Source organism: Atractosteus spatula, chromosome 1 (genome assembly GCF_055471065.1).
Source record: "Atractosteus spatula isolate fAtrSpa1 chromosome 1, fAtrSpa1.hap1, whole genome shotgun sequence".
Classification (NCBI taxonomy): domain Eukaryota; kingdom Metazoa; phylum Chordata; class Actinopteri; order Semionotiformes; family Lepisosteidae; genus Atractosteus; species Atractosteus spatula.
Window position 1 is genome coordinate 57,864,600 of NC_142706.1, and position 21,856 is coordinate 57,886,455.

Genomic DNA, 21,856 nt, shown 5'->3' on the forward strand with positions numbered 1-21,856 from the left:
TTCAGGTGCGGAGTATCCAGCAGTAACCGGTCGTCCCCAGAGAAATTGCTGGTTGTCTGGCGGGAGGTCTGCGTGTCTCATTCCGCACAGTAAACTGGTCTGAGCCTCGCTCTCACAGAGATGAATGAGAAGGCTGTTTAATATTTCACAAATAAAGTGTGGTGTTTTGGTTATACAAATATGTACTAACGTTAAATCAAACAATTTTAAATGAATCCCAAAGTTAACTATAAGTAGCAATCAAGTATAAGAGGTCCTCTATTAAAAAAGCATAAATTACTTATAACGTATTCCAATTTATAAAGTACGGATTTTACATCAAGTCTGCCTGTACTTCTAATTGTGATATCTGAAAAAATTACCTGTGGTTTCTACTGATGTACAGTACAACGCTCAGCCCTGCCTGCCGGAGCCACGTGGTGCGGGGCCGCGCCCTCTGGCGGACCGAGCGCGACGTGCAGCCCGGCTCCCAGCGTGGCCGAATCGGGAGGGGCTTCTGGGATGTTGGCGGAACGTCGAGGCGGGGACTCCGGAGACATCCAGGTGTTCGGGGCGTTTTTTCCTCTCTGGTTCCCATTTACCAGCTCCCCGGTCTTATCACCGCACTAGGGGAGTAACACATCATCTTAAACTTCGGCGACGGGAGTCCGGCGTTGCCCGTCTCTGGCTGATTTTTTAAAAAAAAAACTTTTTTATTTATATATAACTTATTGTCAGCCCGACTGCCTGATCTCGGAGAATGAGAGTCGAGGCTGGGACAGTCCTGGTCTGGCTCGCCGCTGTCTGCACGGCAGCCTCGGGGGAGCAGCGCGACGAGCAGCCGGCCCTGGACGAGCTCCTGGTGGAGACGCTGGTGAGACGCGTGTCGGGGCTGCGAGCGGGGGCGAGGGGCGCCAGCGAGCCGGGCAGCTCTTCTGCTCTCGCAGAAGAGGAAGCGACGGCAGTTCCTGCTGATGGCGAGCTGAATGTGCCCTCAGCTTTGCACTTGAGTGGTCTGTGTTCTGTCTGGGTCAGAGGCTTTCTCTGCTCACGAGCTGTACTGGGGCTCATGTCTAACGCGTGTTTGTTGTCTCTCCTCCCCCAAGGCGAGACCCGAAGAGTGCACGGAGGTGGCCGGGATGGGGGATACCCTGCACATCCACTACACCGTAAGAGCGAGCGGCAGCGGCAGTCTCGCTCGCATGCCGTCGGGAAGACCTGTGATTTCGGTCTGAGCTGCCGGTTCATGTCCACGTCCCGCCCGCCCGCCTGTCAGACGCGCAGGGACCGCTGGCCAGCTGCGCTCTGGAAGTTCGCAGCCGGGTCGTGTGTTAACGTTTCTGACTCGGGCGGGTGGGGGGAGCCGTAGCCGTGCGGCGTGGAGAATCCCCGGCGCTGTGGGGCTCGCGCAGGCAGGCTGCCCGGGTGCAGAGGTGGAGCAACACGTCAGCACTCGCGGCACACGCCGGCCGCCCTGCCCGCGCGGACACGGCGCCACGCACGGACGGCCCCAGACTGTCCCCCCCCCGCCACGGAGGACCAGTGGCAAATCTGGATCTGTCCGGGGGGGCTCTCACTCGCCCAGCCTCGCACGTTAGACCACCGCGGCCGCATTAAACCCCAGGCACGGGAGCTTTAGAAAAAAAACATGCAGTTCTGTGCGAACTATTGGGCTAATGTCAGTAGAGTGGATTTAACATGGTTTCTCCCAGCAGTGTAACGATTCACAGCTCCCGGCTAGCACCCTGGTTTCTCAGCAAAAGGTGTTGGGAACTCAAGGTGGAAGCTGGTGTTCTGGAAGAGCTTAAATGGCGGAAAACAAGTCCAATCCAAATTCCCCGATTATCCCGGAGTCCAGAGATGCCTGGGGGATTAGTGCTGTCTTGGCACAGTGGTAACTGTAACAATTTAAGGCTGTTGCACTTTTGCTCCATACGGTCTCTAACCCCCTGCTAGAATAGTGAAGGGGCCAGTGACGATGACGGCAGCAGGCCGTGCTACCTGTCCACAGGTGCTCGTGTCAGGAGCTGCTGGCTGACCGAATCGCTCTGTTGATGTTGTGCTCTAAACACAAATCACTGGGGTAGCTCCTAGGTGGCTGTTTGAAGTGACACATTAGCCAGGTCTGATATTGCTTTCAGCGGTGCATGCACCAGCTGTCTCCTGTGACATTTGCTTCACAACAAGGCCTGGTTTGCTACTAATTTACAGTCCTAAGGGATTGAACCATGTGTGTGGGGTGACTCCAATTACCCCTCCAGAGAGGATGGGTCACACCTAAGGACCAACCCCGTTCCCCAGTGGTTTGGCAGAGCGGTGTACCTGGGTGGGGAAATGCCTCTGGAATAACACGGAGCCGCCGGAATTACGAGCTGGTGCGGGCACAGCCGCGTCCAGACGAGATCGGTCCCGACGCACGAGCCCGCTGCGGGCCGAGCGGGCAAGACTGGCGCAGGGGGAGGGGGCACGGTACCCGTCCGTATGACCCTGCGCTCTCTGCTCTTCTCTGTGCCCCTCACTGCCGTCGGGACGCCCAGGGGAGACTGATGGACGGCAAGTTGTTTGACAGCTCTCTGTCCCGGGAGCCGCTGGTGGTGGAGCTGGGAAAGAAGACCGTCATTCCAGGTGAGCGAGCGAGCGAGCGAAGGGTCGGAATCGCAGGTCCGATTAGGTTCGGAGCCCTCGATCGTAGGCACCGATAAAAATGAACTGCTGCGTTCAGCATATACGATTACACGGGCCACACCAGCTCCACCAGCCATGTAAACCAGAGTTCGCTGATCGTGGGGCCCCCTGCCCGAGCCACATCGTGCAGCCTTCTCCCTGGCCATCCTGGATGCAGTCTGCGCTGCAGTCGAACCGCACTAATCCAGGGCTGATCTGATCTGATCTCCTTCAGGATGGACAGAACCCGCAGCCTCTCTCGAGACATGGCTGTCCGCGGGTGGTTCCTCGTTTCAGACATAGGGAAAGTAGCCAAGGGCTGCTAGTGATGAGCTAATACAGTTCAGAAAAGGGGACGCATGTTACTGACAATCCCACATGACCTCAGCTATACCATTCCCCACCTGGGTGACATCTCCGTGACATGTTAGACTTCGGCTCCCAGGTAACCGCTTTCTTTAGTCCACCCATTCATCCATTTCCTAACCACTTTATCCAGTTCAGGGTCATGGGAGAGCCAGAGTCTCTCCCAGCACACTGCTAGCACAGAGCACCAGTCGATCACAAGACTCACGCACACTCTCGCACACCAGGGCCAATTTTCCCAGAAGCCAGTTAACCTACCAGCATGGCTCTGGACTGAGAGCTAGAATTGCGTCTTTGATTTAATTAGAACTGGTTGTGCACAAATCCTGCACTGGAATAGATTGGGATGCCCTATACTGGAGCATCAAAACTCAAAGCTCCTCTTTCAAGCACAGGTGCCAAGGGATCCCAGTGTTTTGTTTAAGAAGTGCAGTGAGGAATGCCCCCCCCCCCCCTCATTAACTGCTTTTCTGATTGGTCTTCCTCATGCAGGTCTGGAGCAGAGCCTGCTGGGAGTCTGCGCTGGGTGAGTGTCTGTGGACCTTTGGAGTTTGCTTTGTCTCCTCCCAAAACCATCAGTGTCTCACTGATAAATTAGTCGGTGAAATGATTGCAGTGTTGCACAAAATACTCCACCCAAGTAGCGTATTTGCATAGGAAAGTTTCCAGCACATTTGTGTATTAATGAGTTGGGTCGAGGAGATGCACTCTTGTGGTCTCTGGGAAGAGTCGGGTATTATTAGAAATTCTTAATTGTCTGATGATTGTAAGTGCACCAAGTGTCTGCTTGTCAAAAAGCTATGTTGTTGATTTCAGTGTAGTGTTGAAAGTGCCTTCAGAGGTTTTCTCGCAGGGCTCAGTGTGTGTTTGCCCTTCCAGACAGAAGCTCAAAGCTGTAATTCCGGCTCATCTGGCCTACGGAAAACGTGGCTTCCCTCCCACCATCCCAGGTAAATCCTCTGTCAAGCAGAGGGGGGGGCTGCCTGATGGGGTTGGGGGGGCAGACTGCAACCGTCTTGCATTGAGACCCAGCTGTACTGACCTCTACCTTGGGCATGGGGTCACAGCCTCTGGCACACCTGCCAGTCCGTGAGTCCCATTCCGTAATCAGTGAGGCATTGAGGCTGCGTGCCACCCCTGCCAGTCGGTTTGCTATTTGCTTTGCCTGTCTGCCAGAGTTTGCCAGTGTTCACCAGACAGTCAGTGCCCTACACCAACATTTCCTTTCCAGCTTCTGGACCGTCAGCAATGCTTTGAAACGGGGTCAGTGAAAAGTTGCGGCAGTGATCATAGCAAGTGCCCTTGTTCCTGAGTGTGTGCTCATGCATGCCTGTGAACTTGCTCAGCTGCCACCTGAGCCTGCTGCCTATCGTCTGACAGCAGTGCCCGCTCCTGCCTGAGTGAGGCTAACGGTGACGCCTGCTAACCCACGCTGCCCTGTGCCCAGGTGATGCGGCCCTGCAGTTCGATGTGGAGGTGGTGTCTCTGGCCAGGCAGACGCCCTGGCAGAAGCTGGTGAACGACGTGCTGCCCCTGCTGTCCCTGGCGCTGGTGCCCACGCTGTTCGGGCTCATTGGGCTGTACCTCTACAGGAAGGCCAGTGCCCAGCAGCCCTCCAAGAAGAAGATGAAAGACAAGAAGGGCAAAATAAAAAAGAAATAAAACATGCAGGCATAGCATTATTAATTTTAAACAGCATTTGTGTCTTTATTGAGTGTGCAGGCTTTCAGGAATGGGGGTACAGAAAACAGTCCCTTGTCACTGGATGGAAAGTCGGGTGGTTATGTGGGGGGGCACGTTCATCAACAGGGGAACACAATTTTCCCTCCCAAATACTGCTGATACAATGGACATCCCTGCAATACAATATTTTTTCTAAATGATTCTAAAAGGACCAATAACCTTGGTTTGCACCAGGAGCGACAATCACTAAATTATGATTTTTGCCAACAGGAAACCAGGGAGATACAACAGCAGTGGTGCACAGCTGCTGTTGAGGGCTGTGGTACCTTCAGTTTTACAGTTTGATTGATAACTAGTTAATGTACATTTTTCACATATTTAAGTTCCTTCAGCTGTGGGCAATTTGAATAGACCTTACAGTGTCATATCCTCCAAGACCGAAGATGTGTGACCCAGAATAAGGCCCTGCAAAATGCAAAGTTGTATTCAGACATGTCTAACCTGGCTCTTAGTCCAAAGTCTCAAATTGTCACTCAAGCCACATGCCAGTAGTAATACTATTGGCACACCAACTGCTGACTAGTCCTGAAGTGCCTCTCTTGTCCTGTCTGAGAAGAGCCTGGCTGTGGTTGGGCCACATGCCTCCAGTGCTGAAGTCACAAACATCTCCCGAATGTGTTAGTGAGTGATCTCCCAAACACCTGAGTGAATGTGTTACCTGTCGGTGAGTGATCTCCCTGTGAGCTGAGAGACTGTGTGACCTGTCGGTGAGTGACCTCCCTGTGAGCTGAGCGAATGTGTTAGCCATCAGCGAGTGATCTCCCTATGAGCTGAGTGAATGTGTTACCCGTCGGTGAGTGATCTCCCTGTGAGCTGAGCGAATGTGTGACCTGTCGGTGAGTGATCTCCCTGTGAGCTGAGCGACTGTGTTACCTGTCGGTGAGTGATCTCCCTGTGAGCTGAGAGACTGTGTGACCTGTCGGTGAGTGACCTCCCTGTGAGCTGAGCGAATGTGTGACCTGTCAGTGAGTGATCTCCCTGTGAGCTGGCTTCTGCCCTCTTTGTGTTTGGCCACCCTGAAACCTGAGCAACACTGCAGGAGAGGTGTGTCACAAGACTTCAGCTATACTGTAATGCAACAACTCCACTGTCTCTGCCTCCAAATCGGTAACAAAATGTGGATCATTGGCGACAGTGAGCTGTGAATTAACATTAATCTAGTTTCAGTTTGAATCATACTTATTCAGGTGTTAATTCTGCACAATTAAAGTGAACAACTGAATATTCACTTTCAATAAACAGTTTCTTATTCTTATTCATGGAATAAGAAACAAAGTGCCTAACAGTGGAGACATTCTTCAAAAAATTCATTCTTTTACAGTAATGTTCGCTTCATGTGATTATCTTAACCAGCAATGATACTGGTTTTGGTTACTTATGATTACAGGATTTTATTGATTAATTAAACACCAGCAGCCAGTTGCATACCTAAACAAACGTTCCCTTAGTTTTCCTGTCAAGTGTTTGTTGTGTTCGAGGGTGCTATACACAGCATTCAAAACACTGAAGCTAGCAACCCTGTTGATTAACCCTGTTGAAGGTCTACAGAACTAATGTGTTTTATGAAGCTTGGGTCAGACCCGTCTCGCTGAATTTGGGCAGAGGACGGCAACAGCAGTGTTTGACTCGTTAGGGCTTGATTGACATTTTGAAGGAGTAGGCCGACAGCCAAGTCGGTCATTTGTCTGGATCCAACAGTACATTTGCAGGGCCTCACCTGTGGCCTGGGCGGAGGGCAGGCACACGCGCCTCTGTCTGCGCCCTACAGGGTGCGCTGCACGATGTGCGCAGCCTCGATGACGGTGTGGGCCGGCCGGGCGACGCGGGGCTCGCAGACCGGCGGGGCGGCTGGGGGCACCGGGCCGTGGCGACTGACGATGAGCAGCGGGTTGTGCTGGCGCAGGATCTCGTCGCTGACGGAGATGCCATCCAGGTACTGTTTCAGCAGGGCACGCAGCTGCCCATTCTCCCCTGCCAGGGCCGCCCGCTCGCGCTCCAGGGCCAGCCGGTCCAGCAGAACCTTGTTATAGCGCTGCCAGAAGCCCTCTAGATCCGAGTAATCCAGCATGGCCTGGGGAGAAGATAATGGGGTCAGTGAGTGATCTCCCTGTGAGCTGAGCGAATGTGTGACCTGTCAGTGAGTGATCTCCCTGTGAGCTGAGAGACTGTGACCTGTCAGTGAGTGATCTCCCTGTGAGCTGAGCGAATGTGTGACCTGTCAGTGAGTGATCTCCCTGTGAGCTGAGAGACTGTGACCTGTCAGTGAGTGATCTCCCTGTGAGCTGAGCGAATGTGTGACCTGTAAGGTGAGAGTTACCTGTGCCAGCTGCTCGGAAGGGGGCTCCATAGCAGCAGCTCTCTCCTGGCTCTGCTCCTCAGCGCTCAGGGAGGAGGGGTAGAACGGCAGCACCTTCTCCTGCTCTGTCTCCAGCTTCCTGCACATCTCTGTCAGTCTGAGCAGTCGCTCCCCCTGAGGGAGAAGGTAGAAGGAGAGACAGAAAGTGATGGGATTATTAACCACACTGATACTGACAGACTGAAGCTACAGAGCCACAGACTGGGGAGAGACAGAGAGAGAGGGGGTTTGTGTCCACACACAACATCTGATACAAGGAGGGATACAGAAGGAAATAATAATCTTTTATCTGATCACAGAGTTACTGTCAAGCTCAGAGAGAGGAAGTGTGTGACTGTGCCACACAGAACTGGCACACTTGTCGTCTCCCAGCTACATAATGCCAGGACACAGCAGAAAAAGATACACAATGGACAGACAAAGGGGCATCGTCAGAGGCTGTGCAGAGGAAAGGTGTCAGGGTTGAGTGGTGATCTAGTGTACAGGACTAGTGCACCCAGAGCTTGTGTTGTTTTAAACCTACTGTACTGCGAAATATGTCTTGAAATCTTAGAGCCCTGTTCTGTGCAGTCTGTTCTCTGTGTATAAGAGCCCTGTACTATTCTGTGCAGTCTGTTCTCTGTGTATAAGAGCCCTGTACTGTTCTGTGCAGTGTGTGCTCTGTATATAAGAGCCCTGTACTGTTCTGTGCAGTGTGTGCTCTGTGTATAAGAGCCCTGCACTGTTCTGTGCAGTGTGTGCTCTGTGTATAAGAGCCCTGTACTGTTCTGTGCAGTGTGTGCTCTGTGTATAAGAGCTCTGTACTGTTCTGTGCAGTCTGTTCTCTGTGTATAAGAGCCCTGTACTGTTCCGTGCAGTGTGTGCCCTGTGTATAAGAGCCCTGTACTGTTCTGTGCAGTGTGTGCTCTGTGTATAAGAGCCCTGTACTGTTCTGTGCAGTGTGTGCCCTGTGTATAAGAGCCCTGTACTGTTCTGTCCAGTGTGTGCTCTGTGTATAAGAGACCTGTACTGTTCTGTGCAGTCTGTGCTCTGTGTATAAGAGCCCTGTACTGTTCTGTGCAGTGTATGCTCTGTGTATAAGAGCCCTGTACTGTTCTGTGCAGTCTGTTCTCTGTGTATAAGAGCCCTGTACTGTTCCGTGCAGTGCGTGCTCTGTGTATAAGAGCCCTATACTGTTCTGTGCAGTCTGTTTTCTGTGTATAAGATCCTGTACTGTTCTGTACAGTGTATGCTCTGTGTATAAGAGCCCTGTACTGTTCTGTGCAGTGTGTGCTCTGTGTATAAGAGCCCTGTACTGTTCTGTGCAGTGTGTTCTCTGTGTATAAGAGCCCTGTACTTTTCTGTGCAGTCTGTGCTCTGTGTATAAGAGCCCTGTACTGTTTTGTGCAGTGTGTGCTCTGTGTATAAGAGCCCTGTACTGTTCTGTGCAGTGTATGCTCTGTGTATAAGAGCCATGTGCTGTTCTGTGCAGTGCGTGCTCTGTGTAGAACAGCCCTGAATTGGTTTCTGTGTATAACAGGTCTGAGCTTTCTGCCCCTACCTTGTGAATGATGTGCTGCAGTTTCTTGGTGGCAGCAGCACTGTGCACGGTGAGCGTGGCCAACTGGCTCCTCTCACGTGCGCGGGCACGGCTCAGCTGGGCCTTGAGCTGACGGGCCTGGCACTGGACCTCCTCCCGCGCAGCCCGCAGGGCACGCCCCGCCTCCTCACTCTCGCGCTGGCTGGATGCAAGGCGTGAGCGCAGGGCTGAAATCGAGTCCTGGGAAACACAGGCACAGACAGACAAACCCAGATGCACAAGACTTTGTTTCAGTTGCTTCACATCTGTGAAACATGCGGGTAGAAAGTTCCAATTCAGACCTTCAAGTTGCAGAAAGGAACCGGTAGACAGTTCTAATGCTTTCCTGCATGAAGTGCCATATACACAGCTCCCCACCCACCTGCATCTTCTGCAGCCTCTTCATCTGAGCGTCGATCTCCTGGGCACTGCGCTGGTCTCGGGCACGCAGAGCCTCGAAGGCGATTCGCCGGTCTTCTGTGGCCTCGTTGTAGTTGCGCAGGGCCTGCTGGAACTGACGCCACAGTTCCTCCACGGCACCCTCTAGCTGAATGCGCAGGGCATGCTTCTCCTCAATGTTCTGCCAGCGGGAGAGAGAGAAGGAGAAATACACCAGGTGAAATAGGCACTGCAGCGAAGATGGAGATCAGTGCTAGGCCTACAGTCCAATCCAGGCAGATGAAAGAAGAGCTTATTTCCGTAATCCCTCTCTGGGTCCTTTCTGCAATACCCCCCCCACACACACACTCCCACTCCAGGACTGCCAGTCTCCTGCTAACTGCAGAAACTGCAAATACTGCCAGACACACAGGACCCCCAGGCTACACAGACTGGATAAACAGGACAGATTCCCCCATGATACAGACAGACAGGATACTGACAGGCAGATTCCCCCAGGATACAGACAGACAAGATACTGACAGACAGATTTCCCCAGGATACTGATAGACAGATTCACTCAGGAAACAGACAGGATACTGACAGACAGATTCATCCAGGATACAGACAGACAGTATACTGACAGATAGATTCCTCTAAAATACTGACAGATTCCCCTAGATACAGACAAACAGGATACTGGCAGACAGAACCTCCAGACTACAGACTACAAATTTCTCTAGGATACTAAAAAAAAAATTGTCATGAACCTTACAGCCAGGATTCAGGAGTGTCTGAACCAGTGTGCACCAGATTCATAAAGAAGACAAAAACATAAATAATTTCCCAAATATGTAATGGTGATTTTTGCAGCACATAACTGGAGTCAATTGTTTTTGTCTACTGAATTCCACCCACAGTGCAGGGTTCTAGCTGAAATATACATGCCCAAAGAGCACAGTCAAGAAATTTGTATGTGTTGAGATGATATGAGAGAAGTACAATATATGTTTTTTTCTGTTTTGGTCATTCTAGGTGTACATGTGATCTTATTAGAAAACAAAACATGTTATGTTCAACAAAGCATCTTCAGAGGGTTTCACTAAGAACTATAACACTGACAGCTAAAGATACCATAGATTTCAAGTAAGTATGGGGACACGTGCATGTCATATACTGCACTGCACCTTTCAGAGTGTATAGTTAGTATACAGTTAGTACTGAGCTGCATATACCTTTGACGCAATAACTGCAGAAAGTGCTTACCAATAAAGGTAACAATCAGGGGGCAGGACAAGAGACATACTTTCTTTAGATGAAAGTTTTTTAACGAGGACCTAAAAAACTTTGAAAAGAGGGCTCCAATGGCTGTTGTACAGCTGGAGAAAGCATGGCTAGGCACAGCTAGGTTTCAGTTTCATTTGGCTCTGTAACCTGAAACTTGGCACGTGCTGCAAGTGTTTGAAGAAATAAAGAGACAGACAGAAATAAACAGCTTGTGTTATTAGGAGGAAACCGTTCATGAGGCTGGTTTCCCACTAGAGGATTTATACTGGAGGATGCAGAAACAGCCTGGGCTGAGGAGACTTGGCTCCTGCCCCACTGCCACCGTATCCACTGCACGATCCCAGTACACCCAGTACAGCCCAGCCAGTCACCTTGTTCTTGATCTCGTCACGCGTGCTCTGATAGTCCTGCCGCGCATCGCTGTCCAGCTCAGCGTAGTTCTGCTCCATGGAGAACATCACATCCTCCAGGTAGGAGCACTCCTGCTGGTGCTGGGCCATGATCAGCTCCCTGCTCATACACACACCACACACCGTCAGGACTGACTGAGGGAGGAGACAGGGAGGGCTGAGAGAGAGGGAGACAGGTGGAGGAGACAGCAAGGGAGTGAGAGAAAGAGACAGGGAGGAGACAGAGGGAGGAGAGAGGAGGCAGACAGAGGAGACAGCGAGGGGGGAGACAAACAGAGGAGATACGTGGAGGAGAAAGCAAGGGGAAGAGAGAAAGAGACAGGGAGGAAACAGAGGGAGGAGAGCGCGAGGGAGGAGAGAGGAGCTAGACAGAGGAGAGCGCGAGGGAGGAGAGAGGAGCTAGACAGAGGAGAGCGCGAGGGAGGAGAGAGGAGCTAGACAGAGGAGACAGCAAGGGAGGAGAGAGGAGCTAGACAGAGGAGACAGCAAGGGAGGAGAGAGGAGGCAGACGGAGGAGACAGCGAGGGAGGAGAGAGGAGGCAGACGGAGGAGACAGCGAGGGAGGAGAGAGGAGGCAGACGGAGGAGACAGCGGGGGTAGTGAGATAAAGAGACAGAGGGAGGAGAGAGGAGGAGACAGAGAGAGAAGACGGAGGGAATTGAGAGAAGGAGACAGAGGAAGAAGACCAAGAAGGAGAAAGACAAATGGAGAAAGGAAGAGGACAGAGGGAGAAAAGGAGAGGAAAAGGAAGACAGAGAAGGAGGGACAAGAGGAGAGGTGAAGGAGAGGGAAAGGAGAAGCAGACGGAGAGGAGAGAGCTACCTCTCGGTGTTGAACTCTGCGCTCAGAGCCTCCAGCTCGCTGTCCCAGTGCTGCTGGAGTGCCTGCAGCCGCCCCCGCTGCAGCTGCAGCAGCCGGTCCACACACTGCAGCTGGGAGCGCAGGGCCTTGGCGGACTGCTCCTCTGCCTCGTTCAGGTCGCTCACCAGGGACTGCCGGGCACAGCGGCTTTCGTTAGCAGGCTCTGAGCTGACACTGCTGTCCGCACAGATCCTCTCAGAGCTGTAACACTGGCCTCAGCTCGGATACTGCTGCAGATACCACCGACAGCAGGACCTTGCTCTGAGGTCTCATCCGAAAGATGGAGCACGAGGGGGTTCACACAGAGAGTCAGCAGAAGAGCAGACATGATGGCCAGTCCCTCTCCATGACTCCCTGAGCTCCCAGTCAAAAGTACTAACTGACCCAATGGTAGTGGCTCTGAGCCCCGGGACAGCCCACCTTGATGACGCTGTCCTTGCGGTCCAGCACCCTCTCGAAGGTCTGGCTGAGCACAGCAATGTCCCGGCGCAGCTCCTCTGCCCGAGCCCGGCGCAGCACCGCCCGCCACTGGACCGTCAGCTTGGCCAGGTTCACTGCAGTGCTGCGCTCCTCCTTCTGCAGCTTGTCCTGGGGGCAGAGGGGACAGAGAAGGACAGGGATCAGCTGGGAGAGGGGGACAGAGAGACCGAGGAGAACAAGGACAGGGATCAGCTGGGATAGGGGGACAGAGAGACCGAGGAGAACAAGGACAGGGATCAGCTGGGAAAGGGGGACAGAGAGACAGAGGAGAACAAGGACTGGGATCAGCTGGGATAGGGGGACAGAGAGACCGAGGAGAACAAGGACTGGGATCAGCTGGGATAGGGGGACAGAGAGACCGAGGAGAACAAGCACAGGGATCAGCTGGGATAGGGGGACAGAGAGATTAAGAGAGACAAAGACAGGGATCAATTAGGAGAGGGGAGAGAGAGACTGAAAGAGACAAGGGCTTAGGAGGACTGTGCTCTGTGCTGTGTTCAGGACGACTTAGCTCAGACCTGTTCTCAGTCTTATGCTCAAGGGGACTGTGCTCAGTGTTATGCTCTGTGCTGTGCTCAGGACTGTGCTCAGTGCTGTAGTTAGCTCGGGCTGTGCTCAGTGTTGTGCTCTGTGCTGTGCTCAGGGGGACTGTATTCTGTGCTGTAGTTAGCTCAGGGCTGTGCTCTGTGCTGGGCTCAGGGGGACTGTACTCTGTGCTGTAGTTAGCTCAGGGCTGTGCTCTGTGCTGGGCTCAGTGCTGTAGTTAGCTCAGGGCTGTGCTCTGTGCTGGGCTCAGTGCTGTAGTTAGCTCAGGGCTGTGCTCTGTGCTGGGCTCAGGGGGACTGTACTCTGTGCTGTAGTTAGCTCAGGGCTGTGCTCTGTGCTGGGCTCAGGGGGACTGTACTCTGTGCTGTAGTTAGCTCAGGGCTGTGTTCTGTGCTGTGCTCAGTGCTGTAGTTAGCTCAGGGCTGTGCTCTGTGCTGGGCTCAGTGCTGTAGTTAGCTCAGGGCTGTGCTCTGTGCTGGGCTCAGGGGGGGACAGTGCTAACACCCCCACCTTGAGGAACTGGGTCAGCATGTCCTCCTTCCTCTTGCTGAGCTCCTCCTCCGCCAGGGCCTTCTGCTGCAGGAACAGCAGCCGCTCCTCCTCGCTCATGGCTGCCAGCTTCCCGGCCTTCTTCCCGCCCTTCTTCGGCATCTCGCTGCTCACCGGGCACCTCTGCCCTCTGCCACAGCTCTGTCTCTCCGCTCTGCCCGGCCGGTCAGGGCCTCACCTCGCTCCCCGTCCGAGATCCAGAAATGACTGCGCTGCTTTACGAGCTCCAGCGCTTCGAGCAGCTGTCGGCCGCTGCATGTTTAAGTACGTGCATGTATGTTTGAAGAAGCAATTGAACATTGATATAAAAAAAGATATTAATTACATTCGGTTCGTTTCTGTAACTAGGACGCATGGTACAGAATTGCATATCTATTTGCCAAACATTTCCACAGATGAGACCCTACCGTCGGTGCACGGTCGATAACCAGCGCTATACGCCCGCAGTAAAAGATGTCTGTGACAGGTCTATTTAGTAGTGTTCTGAACCTTGTGTGTACTGTAGCCGTAATATGTGCAGGCGAGTGTTTTTACCTGAATGTCCGGAGAGCCGAGCCCAGGGAACTGACCGGTCTGCTGCCTTCAGTTTACACTCGTCTCCTAGCAACGGCCTGCGCGCGACGTCTGGTGTTCCCAATTTGTTTGGCGCCACCTAACGCGCGAAGGTGGTACTGCAACGACACCACAGTCCGGGTCTTGAGAAGGGAGACGCGGCAGGGAGATTGTCCCATTTTAATAATTCGATTTTGTTGTACTCAATTAAACTTATCACATTCTATGTAGTTCTCAATGTATAAAGAGGTTTTTTATAAATAATAGCGAGGCACGGTTTGAGTTGTTGCTGTAGCTGATTGTGTTCTCTGCGAGCCGGGACAGCTGCAGCCAGATATCCGCTCACCTGTCTGAATGCTTGGGAATAAGGGAAAACTGCTTCTCCAAGAACCGCGACTCGGTAAACGAATTCATACAGCTCCCCGATTCAGAGCACACCTGGGTGGGGGCTACTGCACTGTATTGCATTGTCATGCGTTTCTCACTCCCATACTGTACTGTGTTTCAGACCCCTGTACCGCCCGCTCGTGTCGTACTGTACTGTGTTTCAGACCCCTATACCGCACGCTCGTGTTGTACTGTACTGTACTGTACTGTACTGTGTTTCAGACCCCTGTACCGCACGCTCGTGTTGTACTGTACTGTACTGTGTTTCAGACCCCTGTACAGCCCGCTCGTGTCGTACTGTACTGTACTGTGTTTCAGACCCCTGTACCGCACGCTCGTGTTGTACTGTACTGTACTGTGTTTCAGACCCCTGTACCGCCCGCTCGTGTCGTACTGTACTGTTTCAGACCCCTGTACAGCCCGCCCGTGTCGTACTGTACTGTACTGTGTTTCAGACCCCTGTACCGCCCGCTCGTGTCGTACTGTACTGTTTCAGACCCCTGTACCGCCCGCTCGTGTCGTACTGTACTGTACTGTGTTTCAGACCCCTGTACCGCACGCTCGTGTTGTACTGTACTGTACTGTGTTTCAGACCCCTGTACCGCCCGCTCGTGTCGTACTGTACTGTTTCAGACCCCTGTACCGCCCGCTCGTGTCGTACTGTACTGTTTCAGACCCCTGTACCGCACGCTTGTGTCGTACTGTACTGTACTGTGTTTCAGACCCCTGTACCGCCCGCTCGTGTCGTACTGTACTGTTTCAGACCCCTGTACCGCCCGCCCGTGTCGTACTGTACTGTTTCAGACCCCTGTACCGCACGCTTGTGTCGTACTGTACTGTACTGTGTTTCAGACCCCTGTACCACCCGCTCGTGTCGTACTGTACTGTTTCAGACCCCTGTACCGCCCGCCCGTGTCGTACTGTACTGTTTCAGACCCCTGTACCGCCCGCCCGTGTCGTACTGTACTGTACTGTGTTTCAGACCCCTGTACCGCCCGCTCGTGTCGTACTGTACTGTTTCAGACCCCTGTACCGCCCGCCCGTGTCGTACTGTACTGTGTTTCAGACCCCTATACCGCACGCTCGTGTTGTACTGTACTGTACTGTACTGTGTTTCAGACCCCTGTACCGCACGCTCGTGTTGTACTGTACTGTACTGTGTTTCAGACCCCTGTACAGCCCGCTCGTGTCGTACTGTACTGTTTCAGACCCCTGTACCGCACGCTTGTGTCGTACTGTACTGTACTGTGTTTCAGACCCCTGTACCGCCCGCTCGTGTCGTACTGTACTGTTTCAGACCCCTGTACCGCCCGCTTGTGTCGTACTGTACTGTACTGTGTTTCAGACCCCTGTACCGCCCGCTCGTGTCGTACTGTACTGTTTCAGACCCCTGTACCGCCCGCCCGTGTCGTACTGTACTGTACTGTGTTTCAGACCCCTGTACAGCCCGCTCGTGTCGTACTGTACTGTACTGTGTTTCAGACCCCTGTACCGCCCGCCCGTGTCGTACTGTACTGTTTCAGACCCCTGTACCGCACGCTTGTGTCGTACTGTACTGTACTGTTTCAGACCCCTGTACAGCCCGCTCGTGTCGTACTGTACTGTACTGTGTTTCAGACCCCTGTACAGCCCGCTCGTGTCGTACTGTACTGTACTGTTTCAGACCCCTGTACCGCACGCTTGTGTCGTACTGTACTGTACTGTTTCAGACCCCTGTACCGCACGCTTGTGTCGTACTGTACTGTACTGTGTTTCAGACCCCTGTACCGCCCGCTCGTGTCGTACTGTACTGTTTCAGACCCCTGTACCGCCCGCCCGTGTCGTACTGTACTGTTTCAGACCCCTGTACCGCACGCTTGTGTCGTACTGTACTGTACTGTTTCAGACCCCTGTACAGCCCGCTCGTGTCGTACTGTACTGTACTGTGTTTCAGACCCCTGTACCGCCCGCTCGTGTCGTACTGTACTGTACTGTGTTTCAGACCCCTGTACCGCACGCATGTGTCGTACTGTACTGTTTCAGACCCCTGTACCGCACGCTTGTGTCGTACTGTACTGTTTCAGACCCCTGTACCCCCCGCTCGTGTCGTACTGTACTGTGTTTCAGACCCCTGTACCGCCCGCTCGTGTCGTACTGTACTGTACTGTGTTTCAGACCCCTGTACCGCACGCATGTGTCGTACTGTACTGTACTGTACTGTTTTGGAGCTCTGTGTTCTGTGTAAACGTGTTTACTGAATATTACTGTTGTTCACCTCTGTATACTGTACAGCATCATATTATACAGTTACTCCTGGCAATTAAAGCGCGTTTGTAACTCGCGTAAATTGTTACATTGGTAGAACTATCCTTAAATAGGAACAAGTAAAGGTTTATTCCATACTGAAAAGAAAAACAATTTTACAGCTGTGGAGCCTTCTTCATGTGTTACTTGAACTATCCTTACGTATTAGTGTACCGTATATGGTCCATAATGTGATTTTTTTATAACTGAAGATAGGAAAAAGATAAGAAAAACATTACTGGACTTTATTTTTTATTATGAAAGAGCTCTCAAACAAAACCTTCCAATACTCAAAATATTTAGATATCTATGGTGAGGACCTGATCGTGGTGCACTGTGGGATAGGAACACACCACTCGCGTTCAAAGGTCCGCTCTTGGGATCCATCCGAGACAAAACAGTCCGCTTCTTCATAAACGTGTATCACTGATAATTAACCATAATACTGTTCTCTCATGTGTATATATGTGGGACGTATTTTGCACACGTTTCGGAAAAAAATAAACACATCTGGAGCTCTTGGGGTCCCGAAAAACTGAGGAATAGGCCTTGCGGAGGAGGAGTATAAATTCAGTGGAGCTGCGGAAGCCGGTCCTCTTTCTAGCCTCCTGTTCAAGATGGTGAGTGAGGCAGAGCGGCGCGTCTGGGCCCTCTGTAGGGTGAAAAATGGTTAAAAATCACAAAATACTCTTGTATTTCCCGTCTTCTCGCAACAGTCCAAAGTATAAACGGCGTCCGATGCTGAGTTTGAGGTAGAAGAAGTTTTAGCACAAAATGCGTTGCAGTCAAGGCGGAAGGAAGGGCAGGCGCGTGGAGGATGGCTTCTGGGCCGCGTGTAGGAGAGAGGCGGAGAAAAATTATCTTTTCTCTTTGAACATCGGAGAGCGCGATACGTGTGTTGACCCGTTTTGTGAACCTGAGGGAATTTAACAATTGCCATGTAGCGGAAAGTGATCGAGAAGTGCCTGGTTTGTCTTACGGATAGGCCACTAATGAGACCAGTTTGTCGCAGTTAACGAGAGGGTATTCCGTCTGCGTCTCTTCGGTTTGAATCCGGGTGTCAAGCTGCGGTGTAAAATCGGGCAGGAAGATCTGGGCAGATTGTAGTCGCTTGACTACGACTTCCAGCGTTAGCCCGTCTTTGCGGTGTTAAATATGACCTCGGCTTAGCGAGTCCGATCTTTGTTCATTAAGCCGCCGCGAAGTGGAAATGCTACTCATTGTGCCTTTGCCTGCCGCTCTGTGGGAGAGCCAGCGTAGTGTATTCGGGCGCACTGAAGAGGAGGTCGCCTGGCAGGGCCCGAGATCCTTCTCCAGCTGTCCTCGGCCGGTCTGTGAGGCCCCCTGTAGGAAGGTGTAGCCTCTGTTGATGTTTAAGACGAGACTTGAAAACCCTGTTTTCCGTGGACTTTCATTCCTTACCCGTTTTTTTAATTTTTCAGTAATTAACAAAGGAACAAAGTAGAGGTTTATTCCATGGTGAAAAGAACAGAAAAACAACGTTTCGACTGTGGAGCCTTCTTCGGGTGTCCCGTTGTCTTTCTTCTCTTTTCAGCCCTGAATAAACCCCTACCTGTTCCTTGGCAGCCTGCGCCTGCTGGCGCGGCTACCTGCTTGAACTATTGTGCAATTTGTGTCAAGTTCCCTAGAGAGTGCTCTGTACTGAAAGGCACTATATAGGAATCGAGTTGATTGGTGAGCTGGCTGCATCAGGGGCTCGTGTTGGAGCATTCCTCTGCCCCGAGTGAGATGAGCCTCCTCTTCTTTCCCCGGCAGACCAAGAAGCGAAGGAACAACGGCCGTGCCAAGAAGGGCCGCGGGCACGTCCAGCCCATCCGCTGCACCAACTGCGCCCGCTGCGTGCCCAAGGACAAGGCCATCAAGAAGTTCGTCATCAGGAACATCGTGGAGGCGGCGGCCGTCAGGGACATCTCCGAGGCCAGCGTCTTCGACTGTGAGTGCCTGGGCTGGGGTCCGGCAGCTGGCCCCGCGGGCCCTGTGGCGTGGGCAGCGGGGGAGCCGGGAGTACCGTGGTCGGCCGTTGGGGTCTGGTGCGGGTTTAGCAGGCTGCTCAGTCCTCCCGGACACTCTGAGCATTTCAGGTCTGTCGCCCAGTTTGGAATCTGTAGCATTTGATTCTGCATGAGGACAGTTTTTCCTGGGAAGACGACGGCAGATAAAATGCTGGAATGGCATCGGGAGTCATAACGGGAGGGGTCCGAGGGGATGTGCTCACGTGGCAGGGTTCCAGGGCTCTGTGAGTGGTATATAAGGCTTCTGCAGTCCAATCGGTGTGAGGTAAGCAGACTTGTTCTGCCCCGAGATGGGTGTCCTCATCCAACATGTTGACGTTGGAGCTTGGATGTTTCAGTTTGGCTTTTTACTGCTATCTGTGTGGAGTCTGTATGTTCTCCCCAGGTTTGTGTGGGTTTTTTCCAGGTGCTCTGGTTTCCTCCCACAGTCCAAAGACAGGCTGGAAGATTAATTGTCTTGTTCCTGGTGTGAGTGAGTGTGCCTGCCCTGTGATGCACTGGCATCCCATCCAGGGTGTACACTACCTTTCACCTGTTGCTTGCCGGGAAAGGCTCTGGCTTCCCCCAAACCCTGAATTGCATGAAGTGGTAAATTAATGTGGCTTTTTCCTTGTAGGTCTTATGGGTTTTAGGCTTTATGCAGTGCTCTTGGTTTTTCTACGAGGGTGCTTTTTAATTCAGTTCTTAAGATTGCAGTGCCTCTCTACAGGGCTGAGTGCGCTTGGCAGGGGCTGAGAACTCCAGACTAGCATGTTATACAGTGAAGGTCAGGAAAGACAGGTCACATTGTTGTTCTTGATCTGTTTAGCTGAAAGGGTTATGTAGAATCAGGAGAGTATTCAGCCTGCCTCACTCATTAGCTTGTCAGTAGCTTATTGATCCAGAAATCCAGACGAGCAGATCCTTAAAGGACTCCCTGTAGTCTGCTTGAAGAGTGTAACAAGAGGCCTGTTCCTCATGCTGTAGAGGAGTAGGGGGCAGTTGAGCCTTGAAACGGTCTGTGTCCTGGCCTTCGCTCGCTCCTCTGAGGCCGGAATAGGCTAATCCTTTTCCAGTGGTGTCCTCTGCAGTGCAGGAGGCGCTTGGGGGCAGGTGATGGTTTTCAGAATTGATTGTAAGAGCTCTGCAGTGATGTGCCTGGATCCCTAAAATAAGCTGGTCGCCTGGTTGCTCGAAGTTAAATCTAAATAACTCCGGTGGGGGAGAGACTCCCCGAGTTCACACTGATTTCCTTGGGGTTGTACTGATCTAAGGATAAAGTGAGGAAAGTAATGTTTCCTGGTCTCTGATTTTTCACTATGGGAGATTATTGGGGAGGTTTGGCTTTATGCAAGTCTTGGTCTGGTGTGCTCGGACTCCATTTGAAATAAAACCTGCTTGAGGCAGCAGCTCTGTAGAGCAAGGCCGTGTTATTGTCGCCACAGCTCCCACACATAGCAGTTGAATCTTAAGTCTAATAAAAGGGCAGCCTTCTGCCCGCTTAGTGCCAGCAGCGGAGCTGTGTAACCGCTGCCCTCTCCTCTCTCTCGCAGCCTACGTCCTGCCCAAGCTGTACGTCAAGCTGCATTACTGCGTGAGCTGCGCCATCCACAGCAAGGTGGTGAGGAACCGCTCCCGAGAGGCCAGGAAGGACCGCACCCCGCCGCCCCGCTTCAGGCCCGGCGTGAGTGTCCCGCCGCCAGGGAAACACCACCCGCTGACACGCCTGCCACTGAGGGGCGATCTCCAGAGAAACGCCACCCGCTGACACCCCTGCGTACTGGCCTGTCACTGAGGGGCGATCTCCAGAGAAACGCCACCCGCTGACACGCCTGCGTACTGGCCTGTCACTGAGGGGCGATCTCCAGAGAAATGCCACCCGGTGACACGCCTGCGTACTGGCCTGTCACTGAGGGGCGATCTCCAGAGAAACGCCACCCGCTGACACGCCTGCGTACTGGCCTGTCACTGAGGGGCGATCTCCAGAGAAACGCCACCCGGTGACACGCCTGCGTACTGGCCTGTCACTGAGGGGCGATCTCCAGAGAAACGCCACCCGCTGACACGCCTGCGTACTGGCCTGTCACTGAGGGGCGATCTCCAGAGAAACGCCACCCGCTGACACGCCTGCGTACTGGCCTGTCACTGAGGGGCGATCTCCAGAGAAACGCCACCCGCTGACACGCCTGCGTACTGGCCTGTCACTGAGGGGCGATCTCCAGAGAAACGCCACCCGCTGACACGCCTGCGTACTGGCCTGTCACTGAGGGGCGATCTCCAGAGAAATGCCACCCGCTGACACGCCTGCATACTGGCCTGTCACTGAGGGGCGATCTCCAGAGATGCCACCCGCTGACACGCCTGCGTACTGGCCTGTCACTGAGGGGCGATCTCCAGAGAAACGCCACCCGCTGACACGCCTGCATACTGGCCTGTCACTGAGGGGCGATCTCCAGAGAAACGCCACCCGCTGACACCCCTGCGTACTGGCCTGTCACTGAGGGGTGATCTCCAGAGAAATGCCACCCGCTGACACGCCTGCGTACTGGCCTGTCACTGAGGGGCGATCTCCAGAGACACCACCCGCCGACAAGCCTGCGTACTGGCCTGTCACTGAGGGGCGATCTCCAGAGATGCCACCTGCTGACACGCCTGCGTACTGGCCTGTCACTGAGGGGCGATCTCCAGAGAAATGCCACCCGCTGACACGCCTGCGTACTGGCCTGTCACTGAGGGGCGATCTCCAGAGACGCCACCTGCTGACACGCCTGCGTACTGGCCTGTCACCTGCAAGCTCATGCGCCCCTGTGGGGTGATCTCCTGCCTGGGAGGTGTGGGTTGTATCCTAGTTGGGCTCTGCAGCTGGACCTGTGAGTGAGGTAGTGTCCACATGCAGCCTCAGGGAAATACTCTGCTGTATCAGTGGGTACACATGTGGGTTGCTTAGGAGGTTTAGGGAAATGTATGAAAAGTTGGTATGTTAAAAATGAGAATGGAAACTGTGGTCTGGTACGTCTTAATGGGATTTATTTTCCCTCTACAGGGTGGTGCCCCGAGAGCTCCTCCCAAGCCCATGTGATGTGGATGAGCATGAAGATCCTGTAAATTTCTACATTAAAATAAAGACTCCAAAAGTCTGAACTGCCTCTGGTGCTTTTTTTCTAACCAGGTCATGATGGGTTTAATAGGAGCTGCTGCTGCTGTCGACTGTGGTTCCGCACTCCCAAGTGGGCTTGAGGTCTAGTTCTCCTGCAGTTCAGCAACATTCATTGCATAGACCAGCAGAACACACTAGAGTCTAGACCCCTGTTAAAGGGAGAAGAGTTCTATGTGATACTGAATTGAGTGCTGTTCTGAGGTCTTTTGTGTTGAAAAAGTGTTGTCAGTCTGTAGGGGGCAGTCCTTGTCAAAGCTGTCCAATCGGAGTTTGTCCAATGGAGGGCTT

The 21,856-nt window shown here is 52.9% G+C and overlaps 3 protein-coding genes across 3 annotated transcripts; 2 read left to right on the forward strand and 1 right to left on the reverse strand.

Moving 5' to 3' along the window:
* Nucleotides 1–554: 554 nt before the first annotated feature.
* On the forward strand, nt 555–4,702 carry fkbp11 (FKBP prolyl isomerase 11). The gene is made up of 6 exons (XM_088912295.1): nt 555–853; nt 1,086–1,148; nt 2,517–2,604; nt 3,502–3,535; nt 3,889–3,959; nt 4,457–4,702. The coding sequence occupies exons 1-6, from the start codon at nt 740–742 to the stop codon at nt 4,669–4,671; spliced, it is 585 nt and encodes a 194-aa protein (XP_088768421.1). The 5' UTR covers nt 555–739; the 3' UTR covers nt 4,672–4,702.
* Nucleotides 4,701–13,437, reverse strand: drc2 (dynein regulatory complex subunit 2). The gene is made up of 8 exons (XM_088912305.1): nt 13,139–13,437; nt 12,023–12,190; nt 11,564–11,733; nt 10,703–10,841; nt 9,049–9,246; nt 8,649–8,867; nt 7,070–7,222; nt 4,701–6,823 (listed from the first exon to the last, which is right to left on the reverse strand). Exons 1-8 carry the CDS (start codon nt 13,277–13,279, stop codon nt 6,515–6,517), a joined length of 1,497 nt encoding a protein of 498 aa, XP_088768431.1. The 5' UTR covers nt 13,280–13,437; the 3' UTR covers nt 4,701–6,514.
* A 3,316-nt stretch (nt 13,438–16,753) lies between these two features.
* On the forward strand, nt 16,754–21,548 carry rps26 (ribosomal protein S26). Its single transcript, XM_088912317.1, has 4 exons — nt 16,754–17,019; nt 18,176–18,353; nt 19,965–20,095; nt 21,455–21,548. The coding sequence occupies exons 1-4, from the start codon at nt 17,017–17,019 to the stop codon at nt 21,488–21,490; spliced, it is 348 nt and encodes a 115-aa protein (XP_088768443.1). The 5' UTR covers nt 16,754–17,016; the 3' UTR covers nt 21,491–21,548.
* Nucleotides 21,549–21,856: the final 308 nt, after the last annotated feature.